Source organism: Colobus angolensis, unplaced genomic scaffold, assembly GCF_000951035.1.
Source record: "Colobus angolensis palliatus isolate OR3802 unplaced genomic scaffold, Cang.pa_1.0 Scaffold153, whole genome shotgun sequence".
NCBI classification, from domain to species: domain Eukaryota; kingdom Metazoa; phylum Chordata; class Mammalia; order Primates; family Cercopithecidae; genus Colobus; species Colobus angolensis.
Window position 1 is genome coordinate 3,545,035 of NW_012114633.1, and position 25,090 is coordinate 3,570,124.

The following is a 25,090-nucleotide window of genomic DNA, read 5'->3' on the forward strand; positions in this document are numbered from 1 at the left end:
ATTGCGGCACTATTCACAATAGCAAAGACTTGGAATCAACCCAAATGTCCATCAGTGATAGACTGGATTAAGAAAATGTGGCACGCTGGGCCAGAGCCTTCCCGGGACAAGAACCGGATGACCGCCCAGGCCAGATCCCACCGGACAGCCGAAGCATGCCGAGCTGGCCGGCAGTGCAGTCCCGGCGGCCGTGGGCAGCTCACCTGGAAGGCCGCGTGGGGTCGGGGCACGGATCCTTACCCTGGCGCCTGGCACGCAAGCCCCAGCGTTCGCTGGGGAGGATTTCCTTGCTGCTGCTTAACTTGGAGGAGTACTACTTTGACCAGGATAGAGCCAATCACATTTTGCACAAGGGCAGTCACCATGAAAGGAAAATCAGAGGATCCTTAAAAATATGTTCAAAATCAGCGATTTTTGAACCAGATGTAATATCCCAGCCCATCATCAAGATTCCTTTGAGAGACTGTATAAAAACAGGAAAGCATGGAGAAAATGGAGCCAATAGACACTTCACAAAGGAAAAATCTGGGAGTATTTCACTCATTTTCAGTCAGGTATATTTCATTAAAGAACATAATGTTGTTGCACCATATAAAATAGAAAGGGGCAAAATGGAATATGTTTTTGAATTGGATGTTCCCGGGAAAGTGGAAGATGTTGTGGAGACATTGCTTCAGCTTCACAGAGCATCCTGCCTTGACAATTTGGGTGACCAAACCGCCATGGTAACAGCTATTTTGCAGTCTCGTTTGGCTAGAACATCATTTGACAAAAACAGGTTCCAAAACATTTCTGAAAAGCTGCACATGGAATGCAAAGCAGAAATGGTGACGCCTCTGGTGACTAATCCTGGACACGTGTGCATCACGGACACAAACCTCTATTTTCAGCCTCTCAACGGCTAACCCAAACCTGTGGTCCAAGTAACACTCCAAGATGTCCGCGGCATCTACAAAAGGAGGCACGGCCTCATGCCTCTGGGCTTGGAAGTATTTTGCACAGAAGACGATCTGTGTTCCGACATCTACCTAAAGTTCTATGAACCTCAAGATAGAGATGATCTCTATTTTTTTTTTGAGATGGAGTCTCGCTCTGTCGCCCAGGCTGGAGTGCAGCGGCGCCATCTCCACTCACTGCAAGCTCCGCCTCCCAGGTTCAAGCCATTCTCCTGCCTCAGCCTCCGGTATAGCTGGGACTACAGGCGCCCGGATGATCTCTATTTTTACATTGCCACATACCTAGAGCACCATGTGGCGGAGCACACTGCTGAGAGCTACATGCTGCAGTGACAGCGTGGACACCTTTCCAACTATCAGTACCTCCTTCACCTCAACACCGTGGCCGACCGCAGCTGCAACGACCTTTCCCAGTACCCCGGGTTTCCATGGATAATACATGATTATTCCAGCTCAGAATTAGATTTGTCAATCCAGGAACCTTCCGGGATCTTAGTAAGCCAGTGGGGGCCCTAAATAAGAAACGGCTGGAGGGGCTACTGACAGGCTACCAGGAAATGCCTGAACCAAAGTTCATGTATGGGAGTCACTACTCTTCCCCGGGTTATGTACTTTTTTATCTTGTTAGGATTGCACCAGAGTATATGCTGTGCCTACAGAATGGAAGATTTGATAATGCAGATAGAATGTTCAACAGTATTACAGAAACTTGGAAAAACTGTCTGGATGGTGCAACGGATTTTAAAGAGTTAATTCCAGAATTCTACGGTGATGATGTGAGCTTTCTAGTCAATAGCCTGAAGTTGGATTTGGGAAAGAGACAAGGAAGACAGATGGTTGACGATGTGGAGGTTCCCCCTTGGGCCTCCAGTCCCGAGGACTTTCTCCAGAAGAGCAAAGATGCACTGGAAAGCAATTATGTGTCTGAACACCTTCAGGAGTGGATTGATCTAATATTTGGCTACAAACAAAAAGGGAGTTGTGCAGTTGGGGCCCATAATGTATTTCATCCCCTGACCTGTGAAGGAGGTGTAGACTTGAACAACATCCAGGATCCTGATGAGAAGGTAGCCATGCTTACGCAAATCTTGGAATTTGGGCAAACACCAAAACAACTATTTGTGACACCACATCCTTGAAGGATCACCCCAAAATTTAAAAGTTTGTCCCAGACCTCGAGTTATAATGCTTCTATGGCAGATTCCCCAGTCTCTCCAGGTGAAAAGTCTTTTAAGACCTGACCGAAGAAAGCAAAACACTGGCCTGGAATAACATCACCAAACTGCAGTTACATGAGCACTATAAAATCCACAAAGAAGCAGTTACTGGAATCACAGTCTCTCGCAATGGATCTTCAGTCTTCACAACATCCCAAGATTCCACTTTGAAGATGTTTTCTAAAGAATCGAAAATGCTACAAAGCAGCATATCATTTTCAAATATGGCTTTATCGTCTTGTTTACTTTTACCAGGAGATGCCACTGTCGTAACTTCTTCATGGGATAATAATGTCTATTTTTATTCCGTAGCATTTGGAAGACACCAGGACACATTAATGGGACATGATGATGCTGTTAGTAAGATCTATTGGCATGACAACAGGCTATATTCTGCATCGTGGGACTCTACAGTGAAGGTGTGGTCTGGTGTTCCTGCGGAGATGCCAGGCACCAAAAGACACCACTTTGACTTGCTGGCTGAGCTGGAACATGATGTCAGTGTAGATACAATCAGTTTAAATCCTGCAAGCACACTGTTAGTTTCTGGCACCAAAGAAGGCACAGTGAATATTTGGGACCTCACAACGGCCACCTTAATGCACCAGATTCCATGCCATTCAGGGATTGTATGTGACACTGCTTTTAGCCCAGATAGCCGCCATGTCCTCAGCACAGGAGCAGATGGCTGTCTTAATGTCACTGATGTGCAGACAGGAATGCTCATCTCCTCCATGATGTCAGATGAGCCCCAGAGGTGCTTTGTCTGGGATGGAAATTCCGTTTCATCTGGAAGTCAGTCTGGTGAACTGCTTACTTGGGACCTCCTTGGAGCAAAAATCAGTGAGAGAACACAGGGCCACACAGGTGCTGTGACATGTATATGGATGAATGAACAGTGTAGCAGTATCATCACAGGAGGGGAAGACAGACAAATTATTTTCTGGAAATTGCAGTATTAAGTGCCTTTTCCTCTCCTGAATATTAAGTTGAACTCTATTTAATGCATTTTTAAACCAAACTTTTAAATGGACTGGTGAATGTGCAATGCTAGTAATTAGAAGTTTTACCACATGGAAAATTTGTGGTTTTAAACTTTCTAAATCATGGTGACTTTGTTGAAAGCCATTAGTTGCCATTCTCTTAAGGCAGATAAAATGTGGCAGTGCTAGGGAAAACATGTTACATTGTAAGGCAGATGATCATCCCTGTATGATGATTGTCAGAAGACAGGACTGGGTAGCAGAGAACAGCTAAGAGATAAATTGGGCTAGAGAAACTTGTCAGAAAGTACTGAACAATTAAGAATTTTCCAAGAAAGTGTGCAGTATTCTCTGCTACTTCTGAATCTGTTTTGTCTTCCTAATCTATCACAATTGCTACCCATCGGGTTTTGGGTGTATGTTTTCATAGAGTGGTTACTTTCTATAATGCTGTACCCAGATTCTAAGAACCTGGAGAAGGATTAGCAGTTCTTATAACAGTAAGTTTACTGTGTATAGGAATGGGTTGTATTTCATTATAGCTATTCATCTTTTCTACATTAAAAATATTTTTCTCTAATAAAAAAAAGAAAGAAAATGTGGCACATATACACCATGGAATACTATGCAGCCATAAAAAAGGATGAATTTGTGTCCTTTGTAGGGACATGGATGCAGCTGGAAACCATAATTCTCAGCAAACTATTGCAAGAACAGAAAACCAAACACCGCATGTTCTCACTCATAGGTGGGAATTGAACAATGTGATCACTTGGACACGGAAAGGGCAACATCACACAATGGGGCCTATTGTTGGGGGGGAGTGGGGAGGGATAGCATTAGGAGAGATACCTAATGTAAATAACAAGTTAATGGGTGCAGCACACCAACATGGCACATGTATACATATGTAACAAACCTGCATGTTGTGCACATGTACCCTAGAACTTAAAGCATAATAATAAAAAAAAAAAAAGAGAGAATCTAAAACTACCTTCACTGCTACAGATTTTTCCCATGACTGTGAGATTCAGACTTCAATGTGTGTGGCAGGTAAGGAAATTATGAACATCAAGCTTGTCCCAGCTACACACTTACATCCTTTCTTCAGCCAGCTATTGAATACAAGGTAAACTGCCTCATTTTCATATCTTTACAATAAAATAATAAAGCTCAAAATATTTCTCTAAGCAGCTTCATACAAATGGAAACATAGGACATTGTACATCTGCAACTAAAGCATCAGCTTCTTAGGAAATACAACCGTAGCTGTCTCTATGGTCCAAAGACTAAAAAATCCAGATATTTTAGAAAAATTAAATTATGAAATAATTGTATTACATATGTCTTATGTTTATCAAAGACTTTAACAAGTTTTCTTTTAGGTAAAAACTTCAGTAATAAATTGATTTATTTGTAAATCTTATTGAATATAGAATTTTAGAATCCAAGGGCCTATTTAATCCCATGCTTCTCTGTTGGATAGAAAAGTGAAGAGATACATAAATATATATTCTCTTAGTGCAATAAATGAAAATAACTATATAGAACTTTGACATATATACTCTTGTTTCATTCCAAATATTCTTGTCAGATGATAACTGGTATTTTTGTCTTCATTTCTTAAGTGAGAAACTAAAGGTCAAAGGAGATCAATGACTTTCTTAAGGTCACTAAGTGACAAGGGCAGAGTTGCAATCCGGTTCTTTCACTTTAGAGCCAGTATTTTTTGTAATACATGAAAGTATCTCTTTTGTACCATATTTTTTCTCAAGATAGGCTGTGTAAACACAAGGATTAAAGACTGATGTTCATTAACATCAGTAACCGCACAAAAATTTGGAAAACAATTGCTTTTCAAATATCTTTCCTAAAAAGTGACTTTAAAAAACAGATTTTTGTCCTCAAAATGATAATGATGATTCCCTAGAAAATCATTTTTGCGTTTCACATTAAGAAATCCAGTAAGGTATCCTTTTCCCATTCTGTGTTAACAGATTAAATATATTTAGAAACAAAAAGAAACATATAATTTGCCTGTATGACAAGGTATAATTGGCATCATAATTCTGTAAGAACCTGTGTATAATGCTGGCATGGTGGGAAGACAACTAAACCAAGAGTAAAGGGATTTTACAAGGGCCTAAACTTGGGTTAGTCACTTAAGCACTTTGTGTTTCATCTGCAAAACAGAGTATTGACTTATGGGATTGCTGTGAGGATTACATAAAAATGTATGTGATGGCAATTTGTAAGGCATCAAGCACTACATAAATATAAGGCAACATAATTATTGATTTGCTCATTTTATTTCCTGATGTAGATACTAACTACTACTCATCATATGTAACTAAACTTATTTCAAGTTATACAAACATTATTGAAAGTTGTTCATAAATCAAAGAAAGAAAATTTTGAATAATCTTTTAAACAATCGCTGTCATTTAAAACTTGCAAATTCAAATTTTTACATACAAAAAATGACCATAAAATGCTAAGTTTACTTTCTACAAGTTATACACATAATCAGCAGTAACATGGATGCAGTTAGAGGCCATAATCCTAAATGAATTAGTGCAGGAACAGAAAACCAAATACCACATGTTCTCACTTATAAGTGGGAGCTAAACATTGAGCACACATGGACATAAATTTGGGAATAGTAGACACTGTGGACTACTAGATCAGGGGAAGCAGTGGGGGAACATGGGTTGGAAAACTACTTATTGGGTACTATATTGTCTACCTGGGTGATGCTATCCATACCCCAAACCTCAGCATCATATAATAGTGCCATGTAACAAACTTGCACATATACCCCCTGTATCTAAAATAAAAGTCAGAATTTAAATAAATAAATAAAGCACATATTTACAGGCAATGTATCATCCCATTTTCCCAAAATGGAATGTTCTAACAGTTTGAATTCACTTAATGTTTACATATGAATGGCATTCAAATATTTACTGAATCTAATGGTGATAACAATGTTCATTGATTCTACAAAAACTAAATATAATAAATAAGGTATACTTAAACTACAGTGAAAAAACTTTAATCCTCAAGATCTTGCCTTGTTCTAAGAATCATCATTATGAATATAAATTACTGTCCAGTATTTTAAAAATAATTGTTATCTAAGCTTAGTGGTTAGAAATTTAATTTACAGATTAGGTTTAATATAAGTTAAATACATGGCAATCATTATTTTTCATATTCTTTATATTATTTTGGTTTTTCAACCTGTAATTTGCTACCACAATTAAAATTAACCTAATAACATATTCAGCATTTAAAGTTTTCATACCTCTCAAGAAAAATTATTCAGAAGAATGTGTAGTTATATAAGGCATATAGCTATCTTGCCCATATTTTACTCTCTGATTTTCCATTTATAAATAATTTCTTGATAGCTTGCAATTCAAATTTTTCCTATAGGGAAGATACTAAAAAAAAACCTATTTTAAGATATCCTCTAATATCTATCCTGTTAATCCAAATTACTTCCCTCCTTCTACATCTCCCACTGGCCAGTTTTTTTTTCCTCTATAATTTATCTCGTCTTCTCTTTAAGAGATTATTAATAAAGACTTACTTTATTTAATGCACTTTAATAAGTGCATTAAAGGGGAGTGAAAGGGGAGGAAAATATACGCCACCAAGCCGTACAGTGAAACCGATAACCTTCCTTATTTCTACTCTTTCCTATTAGCTAAATTCAAGCAAAAAAAAATCGAATCATGAAAAAAAAGAGCACCTATTGGAACAGTGAAGTATACATTTTTTACTTATAGTTCTAAATATGGCTTGACCAAAAAGGAATAATTTCTGAGACCTAATACAGATGGTATTTATGTCCTATACGTGTTTAACAGCATATTAGAACTCATGTAATACTTTTAATACTGATAGTACACACCCGTTGACATACTGAATCCAAAGCTTTAAGGAAAAAATAAGAAAGGAAAAGCTCTATGAGAAATTTCTAATTATGCAACTTAGAAAATATTCCAAAATGATGCATTTAAATTTTTAAAAATGTCTTTTAAATTAAAAAAGTAGAAATTACCAAGAAGTTCATGGAGGTTTTCTGAATTCATTTGTAATTATGACAAACTTCTTGATTCTCATATTAATCCTCTCAAAATGCAAAAAATAAATATTTCTAAGTTTAAGAAACTATAACACTGGAAACAAAAAATAAAGAAGAGACTATGCCTAGCAATAATTCTCAGGAAGAAAAAAAAACAGGATAATTAAGAACAAGACTTAGAATCTCATCAGATAACTATATACCTTGTGGAGAATACTAAATAAAGATACATAAAATTTTAATAGATGAAGATGAATACAATCTCCTAGGCTTCACAGAAACATAAAGATGAAAATTTTGCCCTATGAGATATTAAAATTTATGACATAGCAATAATTATAAAAAGTATGGTTCTAATAGAATAGACTCATCAATGTTAATAATAAAAATAAATAACAGTAATAACTCTTATTCATTGAACATTTACCCAGAGCTAATCATTGTACTAATTGTTGATACATATGTTTTATTCATATTTACATTTTAATGATGCATGCATAGTACTTATAATAAACTTATGAGTTTATTATATCCACTTGACAGGTGAGGAAAGAAAAATGCAAACATACAGTAATTTAGTCAAGCGAATATAGCTAACAGTGGATGTACCTGAGTGTACATAATAATTTAGTATAAGACAAAGGTAGCATTTCAAGTAAATGTGAACTATTTATTAAGCTTGAGGGACAACTGGCTAACATTTTTGGGGAAAAAAGGTAGATACCCATGTTACTTCTTGTACCAAATTAATTTCCATATGAATTTTAAAGATTTATGTCAAAATGCAGCCAGGCATGGTGACTCACACCTGTAATCCCTGCACTTTGGGAGGCAGAGGCAGGCAGATCACTTGAGGCCAGGAGTTTGAAACCAGCCTGGGCAACATGATGAAACTAAAAATACAAAAATTAGCCAGGTGTGGTGGCATTTGCCTGTAGTCCCAGCTACTCGGGAGGCTGAGGCAGGAGAATAGCTTAAACTCAGAGGCAGAGGTTGCAGTGAGCCAATATTGCACCACTGCATTCCAGCCTGGGCAACAGAGTGAGACTCCATCTCAAAAAGAAAAAAAAAAAGAAGAAGAAAACATAAATATCTACTTATGTAATTTTAAATTGTGATTATGCTCTTTAGGAAGGACACCAAGAGCAAAAATCATTAAAAAAAAAAAAAAACCCTCTAATATATTTGATGACATAAAAATCCCAAAACATCTACATGGCAAAATATACCAACATCAAGTTAAATGCACATACTAAATTAGTAATTTTTTCTTTCAGAATATAGTGTAGAATCCTAATAAGAGAAGAGGGGTCAGGCTGACAGGAGCAGGGGAAAGCAAAAAGAGAAAGCAGATAAGCTGTAAGTCTGCCTTTCTTCATGGTCCAGGACAAAGCCCTCCTGTGCAAATAACTCACAATCGTCCTGCAGCTGACTTATCACCAGACCATTGGCTGATAGAAAAATCAAGTTAGCTCACTGCAACCTTAGTGTTATCAGTAGCCTACATAGCCTTCTCCAGCACAAAGCACAAGTATCATCCTATAAAATCCCCAGCAAGCCTTTGTCTCCTTGCAGTCAGCTCCTGTCTTGCCCATTTGCCCATTGCTTCCTTGCAACGTATGTTCATACTTTCTCTAACAAACCTGCCTTTCTTTACCTGGAACTGTCTTGGTAAATTCTTTTCACTGCCTGCATGACATTGGCCCCTGAGAGTTGACACCCACAACATATGGGACAAAGTTTTACCCAATATAGTAGTTCTTACAAATAATAAAATACTGACACTCTAAACAGAAAAAAAAGAAATTGGTGAAGACAGAGCACAGCATTCACAAGAAAAATATAATTACTAATTAACATACTAAAATACTTTCATATTCATGAGTAATCAAAGAAATGCATATTAAAATAATACCGAGATATTTTATTTGGATATTTTATTTGCTTGCTGAGCAAAGATAGCTTGTGCTCGCAAAGGTGCAAGAAAATCTCCACTGACCGTTAAGAACTATCATTTTTTGGGGGAATACCTGCGGTAATATGCAAAACGTCTTCTTGAAAAAGTCACATTCTTTTTTTTTTTAACCTTTAGGCTCTGTTGGACTTGAAAAAAAGTCTCATTCTTTGGTCTAAAAATTTCACATTTGTGAATTTATCCCAAAGAAACAAACAAATGGGCATACATTTTTGAAAAATGCATTTCATTATAAACAATTGTTTATAATTAAAAATATTGGAAACAAACTAAATTGCAACAATTCAATACTGTTTTAAATTGTTAGCAAATTCATATAATGAAATAATATGCTGCAAGCAAAATGGTGATTCTAGTCTATATTAATGACATGAAATATATGACTATCCTTACTGTTCATGTTTATTGACAAACCAGAAAAGCAATATGCAGTAGCATGTTTAATACTATTATAATTTCCATGAATACTATATATGTGCACAGAAAAAAATATTTTTTAAAGGATAGAAATTGTATCTAGGTAGGGATTTAGATTTTTCTTTGTTTAAAATTTTCTACCTTTTCTAAAATAAATAGCAACATTTTTGCAATTCACGAATTAATCTAAAAAACTAAATGGAAGGTAAAAAGTAGAGAAAGAAATATAATACTTTTAGAATAACAGAATAAAAAAGAAAGGAGAGGGTAATAGCCAAAGGGGTAATCTACGAGAAAAAAAAAAGGCAGACAGTAGTCTCATAGACAACAGAGATGAAAAAGGGCAACAGCCAAATGAAGGAAAAAACACACATGAATGTATGTACATTCATACACTGTTTGGGCCATAGGAAAAAAAATCAAAATTATTACAGAAACAAGTTTGAATCCATTGTCAAAGATCCTCAAGGAGACCATGCAGCAAGAAAGAGTGGAGGCTGAATAACCATTTATTATCCCATTTCTGACAAAATGGTTACCAATTATCTCAATGAAAATAATAGCAGAGTGGCTTAGGAAACATTAGAGTTAATATATTCCAAGAAATCTATATAAAAGAGAGGAAATCACACAAAGGTAATACAAAACAGAATTACTAAGCTAGCTGATTCATATGAAAATATTTTGCAAACTGCTAAGAGTCACAGCAGTGATATTACCACTAAGCTATAAAAACTGTTACTGAAGTTAGCCCAGAACAATAACTAGCTTATAAAACACAAAGAAGAGGGTGCTCAATCTGTTTAGGGAAATCAAGAAAGAATTCTCAATAAGTAATATTAATTCTGAGTCTTGTAAGATAAACAGAAGTTTGCTAGGTAGCTCTAGAACTGACATGGTGTAGAGGAGGGATTAGGTAGGTGGAAATTGGAGATGTATATTCTAAAGCAAGGAATGTATACAGAAGCAGGAAAGAACGAGGTTTATTTTAGATAAGTTCAAGCAACTTAGCATGTTGAAGTTCATGTAGAAGATAAAGTATTTGGAAATGAGGCTGAAAATGTGTATGGAGGTCAGACTATAAGGGTCTGATATATCATACTACGAAGTTTGACTATAACAAGGAATACAAGAGTGATTGATTAGATTTGAATTTGAGAAAGGTTCTTTTGTTGCAATATGGGATATGGACAAGACCTGGGTAGTACTAGAAGAGACTGGTTTGAGGACTTTTAAAATGACTGAGGCCAGAAGTGATTACAGCTTGAATGAGGGCAGTGGCAGTACAGATTGAGAAGAAGAAAGAGACTCAAAAGCTTTTAAGTAGAACTGACAAGATAATCAGGGAGGTGTTAAAATGGTTCCCATGTTCCCAACTTGAGAGCTTAGGTGGACTCTATAATGGTTATTATGTGTATATAGATGCATGTGAACTAAAAGCATATATACACGTGCCAAAAGAAGATACGAGTAGAGAGGCATGTGGGCACACTGGAAAATAAAATGAAAAAGGCAATATACAAAATGCAGTACAAATAATGTATGGATGAAAGAAAAGATGAAAGTAGGTGGGAAATTATGTTTGTGGGGATGCTTTAAAAAAATTGAAGTCTTTATTTTCATTTGAAATCACCAATAAGTTGTACTCAAAATTCAGGCAATGCCTAGCTCTCTAAATGAGTTTATATAAAGGGCTTAGAATGGTGTCTAGTAAATGGTAAGTTTTCAATGGATGTTAGCTATTATATTATTACCCTGAATCATCCAAAAGCTTTAGTTCCTATTCTCTCACTTTTCTTTTTTTTGAGACAGGGTCTTGTTCTGTAGCCTGGGCTGGCTTAATCACAGTTCTCTGCAGCCTCAACCGCTCAGGGCTCAAGCCAAGTGATCTTCCACCTCAGCCTTCTGCGTACACATATGTGCTATCATGTGAGGCTAATTTTTATATTTTCTGTAGAGATGGGGTTTTCACCATGTTGCTCTGGCTAGTCTCAAACTCCTAGGCTCAAGCGATCCACCGTCTCAGCCTCCCAAAGTGCTGGGACTACAAGTGTGAGCCACTGAGGCCGGCTCTACTCTCACTTTTCTATTTCATTCAATTATAAGTCCTAGAGAGGATTTAGTAAAATGTCTGGGGTACACATAACTTCTAAATTATTCAACACTGCTACCCATTCAGAGCATTTTGCTGAAATGATGATTTGTTTATTCAAAACAAAGAGAAGTTGGAATATGATCTTTCATTAATTTGTCCCAAGAAATATATAAAACTTAACCACCCTAAGTAGATATTACAGTGACAGTTTTTCAGATCTACTTTAGAAAGATATTTTATGCCATTGAAAGCTGATGCAAACTATTTCCAAACTAGATTTATAAGAGAAGAATCTAAGAAGAAAGGATAGAGAAATTCAGTAAATTACCAGAGTTGCTTAAAATGGGTCTCCAAAATGTTCTTATTAATGTCTTTGAAGAGCTGTAAAAAATCAGAACAAAAATATTCATATTCTAAAGCAAACTTCATAGAATACATAATATTTAACTATGTAATTAAAAAGGGGCTCTCTTTCATTAGCTTAATAAAGTTAACTGTAATTTACAGTATCAAATTATTGTCAATATCTAATAATTAAGATGGTACCTAATTCTAAAACACTGTCATGATGAATAGCTTACTAAAAATTGTATATAACGAGTTATACTTAGGTGCACAGAGACAGACTCTGTGTTTTAAAAATGATTTGCTTTTTAATTGTAAAATTCCCTTAAGAAATAGATAAAAAGAGAAAAGAAATGCAAAGTAATATTTGTTGAGTATCTACCATATCCTAAGCATTGCACTAGTTGCTTCATATTTTCTCTCAGTCTTTACAAACTCTTCAGAGTAAACGTTATCCCCATGCAACACAGAGGAAGTACATTCATTGAAAAGTCAACAGTCTACAGTAACATAGCTAGTAATGAATAGAGCTGGAATTCAGTTCTGAAGCTATCCTACCTCAAAGTCCACAGTCTTACATCATATTGTATTATTGATTCTGAAATTCAGGACATATAAGTCTTATATTTGTATAAAAGTTAAAATTAAAAAAATTAAATATATTTCACTGACATATGTGCTTCTTTTGAACTACCACTTACAGTTTCTGTTTCTTTATCCTTTGGGGAAAGAAAAATGTAATATGAGGACCCATCTTACATGCATATGAAAGTAGGTAATTTTCTCCAAATAGCAAAAATATATCCCTACATTGCCTAAAATTCAATTAATTAGAGCTGATTCAGGGTAATTAATTCCTCTTAAGATCCAAATATTCCACTCATTCATATTATAGTTTTCTCCCTTTATGACAGAACACATCTTTATATTATTTGCATTGATACAAACCACTTCTATCTGATTCCTGTTCCTTTAACATTTAGCCAAGACCAACCAAATTCAGAAAAGGGGAGGTAATTTGGTAGTTGGGAAGGAACAAATAAGAGATACTCTGGAAATATTTAGGCCCATAGGGAATGCAGGAAAAAGTACAGAGACAAGAATAAGTACAAGGAACCTAGAAAGCCATGACACAAGATAACAAAATGTACATTTTCCCTAGGCAAATATAGGAATATTTGCTGTTATGAAAATCAAGATAAAATTAAATTTAAACCATCTTTTTGTCTATGTACGGCATAAACTCAACATTCTTGTTAAGTTCCATCTTTGTCATCCTCCAAAGTCACTAACACATTTTACCGGCAAGTATCAGAACCAGAAAACTGAAAAAATATGTATGCTTTAAAATTTTACTAAGTTTGAATTTAAGTTTAGAAATAATATATTTGTATATCTCAAGAAAGTCAAATTCTTCAAGTTTCTTCTAAAGAAACTTCCATTAATATACTGAAAGAACACAATGAACCTGAGATGACTAAAATATACATAAATGAAATTTTAGCAGTATGATTTTTCTTCTTTTTCTTTTTTTTTTTTTTGAGACAGGGTCTCACTTTGTTGCCCAGGCTGGAGTGCAGTGGCACGATCTTGGCTCACTGCAACCTCTGCCTCCTCAGTTCAAATGATTCTTATGCCTCAGCCTTTGGAGTAGCTGGGACTACAGGCATGCACCACCATGACTGGTAATAGCACTACGATTTTCTAAACTGATCTCCCCTCTCTCTTCTTATTCATTCTGATTCATCTTAAACACGCTTTTAAATTAATATTCCTTATGTATAGTTCTGATTGTGTTATCTTCCTATTCAAAAACATTTAGTTGCTCTTTCCAATGCTGAAAACCTTTAGCCTAATATTCAAGTCCCCTCAAGATGTGGTCCCAAATACAACATTAATCCTATTTCCCATGATGTTTCTCCTTTGGAGAGCATGGGGAGTATGACCAGTATTGGTACATTAATACCTGCAGAGTTGGAACTGGAGAAAAAGAGAGCTAAATAAAATGTTTTATTCAAATATACAAATATTAATAAGACTGCCCTTTGGGTTAGACTCCAGTAGTACTAGAAGAGACTAGTTCGATTATCGCTAGGCGATAAAGATAAACAGAAGTGAAGCAATATAAGAAAAATCATAATACTTACTGACTTTAATATAAGCACTGAATGAATGCTCAACACAAGTGCTAGGGTATAGGAGTTACTTCAGTGTTAAAAATAAAAATAGGAGATTTTGGCCAGCTGGAGTATCCAGGCATTAGGATTACAAACTAGTGCAGAACCTTATAAAACCCAAGTGGAGGAGAAAATGGTGGAAAAAGTTTTGTGGTGATCTTCCTTTCTACTCCCTTTCTTCTTCTCTAATCAGACTGTTTTCTTCCACTTTCTCTTTCCTTTGCTCTTTCATTTGAATGTCTTCTTTTATGTTAACGGTTGTGATCTCAGTTTATTTCTTCATTAACTGTAACCAATTGCATGTCCTTTTTGTAAATAGTGTTCAAGTCACTTTTTATTTCAGTCTTTTTTCTTTCATTACTGTTGTTCTTTCAATTGACTAGAATTCAGCACTGAGAAGTTTTAAATATTTAATAATAATATTTAATATACAAAATTCTATATTTGGTTCTAAATATTCTAAATTTTAATTGGTACTTTTTAGTTAAGAAGGTTTTTAAGTATGGCCCTTAAATTTTAAAAATATAAGTCACAAACATGAATCTTTCCTGATATTTGAAATAAGATATTATGAGAGGCATTTTAAGACACCAAAAACTTTCACATTAAGAAAATGAGACTATTTCAAGCATAAGAAATAATATATTGCTTATATAACATAATGATATATATTCATTTTTCTATACATTAACATTGAATATTATAAAATCCAATAATGTAACAAATAACAATGCTCTATAATACTATATAAGATGAAAACTAAAAGTGGAAACAGAATTATGTAAATAAAATTTAATTGTCTGATATGGTCATGAGAAGAGGGAGACAAGATGAGGTGATCTGAAAAGAAACAAGTCAGTCTAAAATTGATTAGGTAGTTCCAAGCATTATTGAAACTCAGTGAGTTCAGTGAGCTTTAGTTCTTGTTTCTAACTCAATCATAAGTAAGATTTTATTTGAGGATGCCCAAAAGATGTCGATGCCAATTCTACCTGTGGAAGGTATAGATAAAATAGAAAAACAACTTCAGATATCCATTCTATGACAAACGGGCATATCATCAGGGAGATTAAACTGAATGTTAATTCATAAATGTGTTATAAAGAAAATTATTTTAATCTACCCTTAAGCTGCAAAGTACATTTCTCTTTCAAAGATTCTGTGTATTAAGTATCTGACAGTAGAAGTATTCATTCTGTTCTTCTAAGACATGAATGTCACACTACGTTTTATTTTTAAAAGCAGCATCTAAAGAGATTGTTGGTCTATTACCTAATGTACAAAGGATATAAATTTGACAAACACATTTTCTGAGATAATTGTTTTTATTGAACCCAGATTCTTCCACCAGTGTCCATCCGTATAATATGGCCTTCCCTAATGGTACTATAATTTATGCAGATAGATGCAAATTGGCTCACCTGTAATGCCTATGATGTCTTGAAAATTTATATATACAGTCATCTCTTGGTATGCCCAGGGGATTAGTTCCAGTACCAATCCACATACCAGATACTAACCCACAGATGCTAAAGTCCCTTATAATAAAATGGCAGAGTATTTGCATATAACATATGTATATACCCCCATACAGTTCAAATCATCCCTAGATTACTTATAATGGCTAATACAATGTATACTATGTAGTTTTTATATATAATTTTTTATTTGTATTTTTTATTGTTGTATTGTTACTTTTTACTGCCTTTTTTTCCCCAAATGTTTTGATTTGCAGTTAGTTGAACTTACAAATGCAGAATCCATGTTAAGAGAGGGCCAGCTATACATATAAAAGCAAGCACAAGGATGGCTGGCAAGATGGCCAAACAGGAACAGCTCCAGTCTGCAGCTCCTAGCAAGATCAACACAGAAGGCAGGTGATTTCTGCATTTCCAACTGAGGTACCCGGCTCATTTCATTGGGACTGGTTAGAAAGTGGGTGCAGCCTACGGAGGGCAAGCCAAAGCAGGGTGGGGCATTGCCTCGCCGGGGAAGCCTTGAGGGATTATGCTGTGAGGAACAGTGCACTCCGGCTCAGATACTATGCTTTTCCCATGTTCTTCACAAACTGCAGATCAGAAGATTCCCTCGTGTGCCTACGCCACCAGGGCCCTGGGTTTCAAGCACAAAACTGGGCGGCTGTTTGGGTAGACACCGAGCTAGTTGCAGGAGTTTTTTTTTTTTTCGTATCCCCAGTGGCACCTGGAATGCCAATAAGACAGAACCGTTCACTCCCCTGGAAAGGGGGCTGAAGCCAGGGAGCCAAGTAGTCTAGCTCAGTGGATCCCAGCCCCACAGAGACCAGCAAGCTAAGATCCACTGGTTCGAAATTCTGGCTGCCAGCACAGCAGTCTGAAGTCGACCTGGGACACCTGAACTCGGTGGGGGGAGGGGCGATCACCATTACTGGGACTTGAGTAGGCAATTTTCCTCTCACAGTGTAAACAAAGCCACCAGGAAGTTCGAACTGGGCAGAGCCCACCAAAACTCAGCAAACCCACTGTAGCCAGACTGCCTCTCTAGATTCCTCCTCTCTGAGCAGGGCATCTCTGAAAGAAAGGCAGCAGCCTCAGTCAGGGGCTTAGAGAAAAAACTCCCATCTCCCTGGGAGAAGGGGTGGCTCTGGGTGCAGTTTCAGCAGACTTAAACATTCCTGCCTCCCAGCTCTGAAGAAAGCAGCAGATCTCCCAGCACAGCACTCGAGCTCTGCTAATGGACAGACTGCCTCCTCAAGTGGGTCTCTGACCCCTGTGCCTCCTGACTAATAGATACCTCCCAGCAGGGGTCAACAGACACGTCATACAGGAGAGCTCTGGCTGCAACTGGCAGGTGTCCCTCTGGGACGAAGCTTCCAGAGGGAGGAACAGGCAGCAATTTTTGCTGTTCTGCAATTTTTGCTGTTCTGCAGCCTCTGCTGGTGATACCCATGCAAACAGGGTCTGGAGTGGACCTCCAGCAAATTCCAGCAGACCTGCAGCAGAGGGGCCTGACTGTTAGAAGGAAAACTAAGAAACAGAAAGGAATAGCATCAACTTCAACAAAAAGGATGTCCACACAGAAACCCCACCCGAAAGTCACCAACATCAAAGACCAAAGGTAGATAAATCCATGAAGATGAGAAAAACCCAGCCCCTTCTGGCTGAAAATTCCAAAAACCAAAACACCTCTTCTCCTGCAAAGGATCACAACTCCTTGCAAGCAAGGGAACAAAACTGGACGGAGAATGAGTTTGACAAATTGACAGAAGTAGGTTTCAGAAGGTGGGTAATAATGAACTCCTCTGAGCTAAAGGAGCATGTTCTAATGCAATGCACAGAAGCTAAGAACCTTGAAAAAAGATTAGAGGAATTGCTAACTAGAAATATCAGTTTAGAGAAGAACATAAAGGACCTCTTCAAGGAGAACTACAAACCACTGCTCAAGGAAATAAGAGAGGACACAAACAAATGGAAAAACATTCCATGCTCATGGATAGGAAGAATCAATATCGTGAAAATGGCCATACTGCCCGAAGAAATTTATAGATTCAATGCTATCCCCATCAAGCTACCACTGAGTTTCTTCACAGAATTGGAAAAAAATACTTTAAAGTTCATATGGAACCAAAAAAGAGCCCGCATTGCCAAGACAATCCTAAGCCAAAAGAACAAAGCTGGAGGCATCACACTACCTGACTTCAAACTATGCTACAAAGTTACAGTAACCAAAACAGCATGGTACTGCTACCAAAACAGAGATATAGACCAATGGAACAGAACAGAGCCCTCAGCATCTCTTTCTCCACACAGCCTCTTTCTCTGGCTAGCTTGTACTTTTTATACAATGGCAGACTCAGGGTAGACTGACTTCTCACAAGGTGACTAGCTTCCCCATAGATACCATTTCAAGATAGCCAGGAAGGCTGCAAGGTTTCTATGATTTAATCTTGGAAGTTGCATAGCATTACACCTGTTATAATCTAATGGGCAAAGTAATCATAAACTAGCCCAGATTCAAGGGAGTGGAGGAACAGATCCGACCTCTTCACAAGGGGTATGCCTGTGTGTACGATAAAGAAATGACGGTGGATCCAGCTACCACATAACATTTTTGAGATATATAAATCTGATTTTCTAAATAAAGAATGATGTCCCATGAGAAAACATAAACCTGACTTCCCAAAGAGAATAGAGAGCCATAAGCAGATTCATTAATCTGATTATTTTATTTTCAGTATATATCTGCATTAAAAATCTATCTGTATTCTATTTCAGGAATCTAGTGCATCAGGATTATGTGCACTCTTGTTAATCCAAGTGTAATCCCTGAACCAGCAGCATCAGCATCACCAGGGAACTTTCCAGGAATGCAGAGTATCAGACTCTACCCCAAACCTACTTAATCAGAGAAGCCCAGAGAGATTTATATGCACATTAAAGTTGGAGAAGTCCCATACTCATATACTAGCATAAACAGAGTATCCTCAAACTCATAATAAAGAAACCTAAAAAACATGAAATACTGTCCTGTCAACTTTAGGGGCGGAGGATCAGACATTTTATTTTGTTTTTAAAGAGGGAATACAGCTAAAACTGAATTGCTTCAGTAGTCTTTGACAATTTAAAAGCTGAATGTGTATGTGTGGCTGGGAATCTTGTTTTCATCTGGGATCAAGAATTATTACTATGTATATGAGGAAGTGTTTCTTCTACAACAGCTATTGACTAAGAAAACTAAGGAGAAAAGACCAAAAAAGAGTGCAAATAACTTCAAAATAGATAACAAGTATCATACACATTTAGTAATGTATATGTAAAAACGTAGAATTTTTTTGCTATTATTAGTGAATTACTTAAAATATATTTTTGACAGTACAGCATCACTGTCTTGCAAGCTGCTGTAATTTACCAGTGTCTCGAGGTAAAATTAAAGCCAGTTTAAAAACAAAAATGCCTTTTTAAAGAAATAACATGAAAACATACCATTTTTTCCCATAAATATGTTCAATCCATTCACAATTTCTTGCCTGTTTCTTAACTCATCTTGCACTTCTATCATCTAAATTACAAAACATAACTAAAATATCTATAAGAAAGTTCTTAAATATCAAATAAGTTCAAAATTAAAGATCATTTTAAATTATCAGTCATTACTTTGTCTTATTAAGCATCTGGGTATAACTGTTAACTAGAAAATTATATTTGAATATTTAAGTTCTTTACAAATTCAAAAAATATTTAAGGAACAACTAGAAACTTTAAGTTGGTTTCCAAGAGGGTGCTGCAGACCCATATAGATTAACAACACTACATAAACTCACCGAAACATTTATATTATATTGCTCTCATTCTGTTTCCTCTAGAGGGCAAGGAATGTCTTCTCTCTATATTCTCTGTTCAGTAGTACTGAGTGCTGTAATGATAAATATCACTGAATCAACTAAGAAATGTAGCTATAACTAAAGGAGATAGAGATGAAGGAGTTTGTTATAGTGATTTCGTGTCCAACTGAAGCAAAGTGGAGGAAGTCTACCCCTACTGGCTTTAGTTTGAAAGATTTTATGAAAAAGTGAGCTAGTTCAGAGGTATTTAAATATGTTTAATAGTAGACATAAGTAAGGGAAAATAGGTTGTTCCAAATCCTGACATTCAAAATAACAAAACAAAACAAAAACAAAAACACCAGGAAGAAACAAAATAACAGAACATTAGAAATGGTTGTGTACTTGGAGATCAAGTTCAGCATCTTAATTCCGGAGATGAAGAAATGGATGTCTGTAACAGCATAGTCAGGTTGAGATCTTCTAAGCCCTGGTTTGTTTTTTGTCTGGTAGATTTTAGTAAAAGTCAGTAAGAAATACAGGCTTATAGAAATTGACTTGAGATTGATTGTTAAGGGAGCTTTGATACATGAGATAGAGCAGTGGTTCTCCAAGTGTGGCTCTTCGACAAGTAGCATTAGCATCACCTGGAAACTCACTAGAAGTGAAAATTTTCAGTCCCACCCCAGACCAACAAGATTAGGAACTGTGGGCATAGCGTCTAACACTCAGTGCTTAATAAGCTCTCCAGGTGATTCTGATGTATGCTCAAAGTTGATAACCACTGGGACAGAATTTTTAAAAGCTAGAGTAAATACATCTACGTTAACTTGCAGTGTTTTAAGGAGGAATAAAAATTGTGACCAAAAATCAAGTAAGCAGAGAAAACCTCTGAGAGCAGTTGTGAGAGTCTAATAGTGTGTTGCTAGTGTGGGAAAAAAAAAACAAATGAATCTTGGGACCCCCCAAAATAAGCAAAGGAAAAAGTCAAGCTGAGAATTATAATACATCAGACAAACCTGCCTCCCAGTTTATTCCTAAATAAGACAGCTACAAAGAGTTTTAAAAGCTATGTATCTCCCTCATATTTTGCCCACAAGGAAATTCCTTGTGGGCCTCAAGATCTTTATCCTGAAACAGTTCTGCTGAATTTCACCCTGGCAATGTAAACTGAAAGCTTATCCTCACAGGTTTCAGACAGAAAGTCATCCTTCTGCTCACCTGAGACAAATGCCTGATTGCTTCCTCTGCCCTACTGTTTATATAAAAATGGAGATTCACTGAGCCAGATTAAATTGTGTATTCAATGAAAGGCTGATCAAGGACTCAAAAGACTGCAATCTTTGTCTCTTGTCTACCTATGACCTGGAAGCCCCTTGCTTCAAGTTGTCCTGCCTTTCTGGACTGAACCAATGTACATCTTACGCATATGGATTGATGTCTCATGTCTCCCTAAAATGTATGAAAGCAAGCTGTACCCTCACCACTTTTGGGCACATGTCGTAAGGACCTTCTGAGGCTGTGTCACAAGCGTGTCCTTAACCTAGGCAAAATAAACTTTCTAAATTGATTGAGATATGTTCTCAGATACTTTTGGGTTCATACTAGTTATTACTGGAAACAGTGAAGAAGGCTGTAAAAATAAAACTGATCAAGTTTAGGTGAGATTAAATGAAAGCTCTAGAATAAAGTTGTGAACTCCGAAAATCTGAGACAGGTCTCAGTTAATTTAGAAAGAATGTCACTTTCTGACAGGCCCAGGAGCCCCAAGTTTATGTTGGAACCTCAGAGAGGAATTCATCCAGCTCATAGGTATTTGATGGTACAAATCCATGGCTGGGCTTGGCTTTAAAAAAATTTTTTCTGAGATTCCTTCTATGGAACAAAGTTCCATCAAAGCCAATTTAAAAGCCTACATAAAAACAAATAATTATTCTTGCTGCACTGTATACAAATAATCAGAACAAGTATAATAAAGCGAACTCAGTTCTACCATGATTTGTCTTTAATAAAAATGGGAAACTGGAGAAAAATTATGTTTCAAAAACTATAGTACACCTGTTGTTAGATTCTAGTCTTGCCTAATGTTTTTCAATTTTTATTATTTTCTACAGTTTGGACAGATTTTTCTATTTTGCAGGCTACAAGACTACAAAATAATGTTTTCAATTTTTTTCCTTCTTTTTCCCCATTTTTCCTAATTTGCAGTCACTGCAAACTAAGCTGTGCTTTCGTAAAGCCCTGCAAAGTGAAGCTAGACAACTTAAACTTCAGAAGAAAATAACAGCAACCTACTTACAAACATATGCCACTTTCATACCTGCGTACAGATGTATGGACTTCAGAGTAATGTGGCCTATATAGATTTTCCAGGATTGTTCTTTTCTTTATTGTTTTTCTGCCTTCCTCCCCTTATTTTATCTTCATAGGACATGAGACTTCACAAACCTGCTAAAAATGAGCTTTCCTAATAACTCAGGATCTACTCATCTAGGAATAAACCATCCTAGCCATGAGAGATCAGAGGAAACCTGAGACCAGAAACTAGTTTTCTTCTAAAAGTGTTTTCTCCAAAAGATTTTAAAAATGAAAGGGGGGAAATGTGAAAGGAAAATAAATCTTGGGGCCTGCAAATCACTAAACTAAAGGGAAAAGTCAAGGTGGGAACTGCTTAGAAATAACCTGCCTCCCATTCTATTCAGTCACCCCTCTGCTTACAGAGATAAATGCATATCGGATTGCCTCCTTTGGAGAACCCTTTGGAGATGCCAATCAGATATGCATTTATTTCAGCAAGCACAGGGGTGACTGAACAGAATGGGAGGCAGGTTGGTCCTAAGCAGTTCCCAACTTGACTTTTCCCTTTAGCTTAGTGATTTAGAGGCCCCAAGATTTATTTTTGTTTCACAAGGTTAACAGTTAACTCTGGATTATCTATGCTTGTAAAGGGAGAAAGCAGGTGACAATCTCAAGTCATTTTTTATTTGGCTTTGCAGTAGAATTTGATTTTTTTTCCAGGACTTATCTTTGTTCACGGTAATACAAACATTTAAAGTGGAACTAGTAGAGCACTAGATTAGCTGTGTGTGCTCACGTATGTCATGTAATCACTTTGGGCTTCTACTTTCTCATCTGTAAAATTAGTTGGCTCACCTCAAGATTATTTTTAGCCACTATAAATCTATGAACATTGGCTTGCCCGAAATGCTTCACTCCAAGAACAAGTCTAGTCATTTAAATATCTTAGTATCATTATTGGTATCTTAATTTGCCTGGTAACTTTGGTTAAGTTAGTGATCAACATTTGGGTTCCCCAAATGTGTTATTTCCTTTGCATTAATTAGGTACTGTAAAGAGTGTGAAACAAAAATAAAAACTTGGGATCCAATTCACTATGCTGAAAGGAAAAAATTAAGCTGAAAGCTGAGTCATCCAAGAAACTGCCCTTCCTTTGTTCCTAAGCAGACAGCTACAGATAAAACGTTAAACATCTCCACAGGTAGCTACTCTATGTTTACCTTATCTTATGTAAAATGTGAATTTACTGAGCGTCAGACAATACACTGACTATTCCTGTACCTGTTCCTTTTCTTTTGCAACATGTGGATTCAGTAATGTGACCATATCCTCCCTCCTTCCCCTCCAGCCTACCTTTCCGCATTAAATATTGAAGCTCTCAAAATCATCTCTGGAAAAGGCACACAGACCTGTCTCCTGGGTATGTCCTTAATTTTGACAAAATAAACTTCTAAATTTATTGAGATCTATCTCAGATGTTTTTTGGTTTACAAGAGTTAAACCTATGTTTGGTTTTCAGTGTAGACCCAAGCCCAAGTTTATTTAGTGGCTTCTGCTCCCTCCTGCCCTAAAACACACACACACACACACACACACACACACACACACACACACCAAAAAATGCTGGAGGAAGCTTGCAAACATAAGAACATAAGATGAAAATAAAACAGGTAAGAATTTGGAGAGGAAAAAATGGCTCTATTTACACTTTTAGTTGAGAAATGCGGGCTGTGCTGGGTTGGGCTGCAATTCCTACAACCTGAGCCGCAAAATCTGGATAAAATCACAGAGATTCACGTAGCCAATGAAAGTAACAAAAATCCGTTCATCTGAATACAGTTCTAACATTTTTCAGTAGGTTAAATATCTAAAACCTCCCAGGCCTGGCCAGACCGAAGATGGCTATCTTCCCAGCAAAATGTCCATCCAAGAGGGGCCTGCAGGTCTGACTTACGCACGGCTTTGGGTCAGCCCTGTGGCTATAGCCAAGGCTGGGATCCTAAGCAACATACTTGGGTCTAAAGAGCACTTTAGAACTCGAACCTTAAGAGTCCTTCTCCCAGGCCAAGGGCTCTGGCAACCCAGCCTAAAGAGGCAAATGGGTAACTTGGGGTCAGGCTTTCCTTTTCCTTCGGATCTCCTTGCCTCGCCCTTAATTTCGGGTAAGCCTCCCAGGCCGCAGCGGGCTTTACCTCCATTCTGGGAGCCAGAGTTTCCCTGTCGCCGCTCCCAGCTCCAGCATTTGGTCCGCGAGTGGTGCTGGGGCTGTTGCAAGGATTTGTGGATGGGAGCGCAGCGGAAGACTGCCGGGCTTCTGCGTGGTTGCTGGGCTTCCCTTAGCCTGATGAACCAGGATTGGTCAGTGGGGCGACGCTAGACCCTCACCTGAAGCCCATTTCTGTTCTGCAAAAAGCCGATTCACGCCAGTCTGCTACTCCAGTCACCGTTAGGAAAAAGTTGCTGGCCAGGTGCAGTGGATAATACCAACACTTTGGGAGGCTGAGGCGGGTCAATCGCTTGAGGTCAGGACCTCCAGACCAGCCTGGCCAACATGATGAAATCCTGCCTCTACTAAAAATACAAAATTTAGCTGGACCTGGTGGCAGACGCCTGTAATCTCAGCTACTTGGGGGAGGCTGAGGCAGGAGAATCGTCTGAACCTGGGAGGCGCCCCACTGCACTCTAGCTTGGGCGACAAAGCGAGACTTGTCTCAAAAAAAGAGTTGCAACCTGAAGTTGATTTACTTCAGCATTCGTTAAAGTGATGTCAGGGAGTGTTTTATACTCTGTTAACTACCTACGCTTAGTTGACCAAATAACTCTTAGGGCCCATTTCTCATGGCAGGCAGTATAATGGTAATTAAGAACAGGAGCTCTGGCATTAGAATCGCAACAGTAACCACAAGTTTAAATTCATTGTGAACATTAAATGAGATCATCCAAGGTAAGTGCTTAGCCTGTCTAGCAAATAAGTGGTAAATACCTACTGCCATTCCTACCAACCTTTGACACAACTCGTAACTGGTAAGAAAAAACGAGTTTCTTCATCTACAATATAGTTGTAGGACCAATACAGGCTATATTGGCTAAAAAATGTCTACAATTTTACTTAGCGTGAGTGCAAATGATGCAAATTTCATCTTTGATAGCTTTTGTGAGCCTCTCTTCCCTCAGTTTACCCAGTTAATTTAAAAGAATTACTCCCAGAAAGCTCTCCCAGAGCAGGGCCCCACAT

At 37.2% G+C, this 25,090-nt stretch overlaps 1 protein-coding gene across 1 annotated transcript; it reads left to right on the forward strand.

Moving 5' to 3' along the window:
• The first annotated feature begins 91 nt into the window (after nucleotides 1-91).
• LOC105507781 (protein FAN-like) lies at nucleotides 92-3,736 on the forward strand. The gene is given in 5 exon segments (XM_011936442.1): nucleotides 92-175; nucleotides 178-1,054; nucleotides 1,208-1,422; nucleotides 1,425-2,186; nucleotides 2,189-3,736. Coding segments are annotated over 5 exon segments (2,859 nt in total). The 5' UTR covers nucleotides 92-117; the 3' UTR covers nucleotides 3,136-3,736.
• Nucleotides 3,737-25,090: the final 21,354 nt, after the last annotated feature.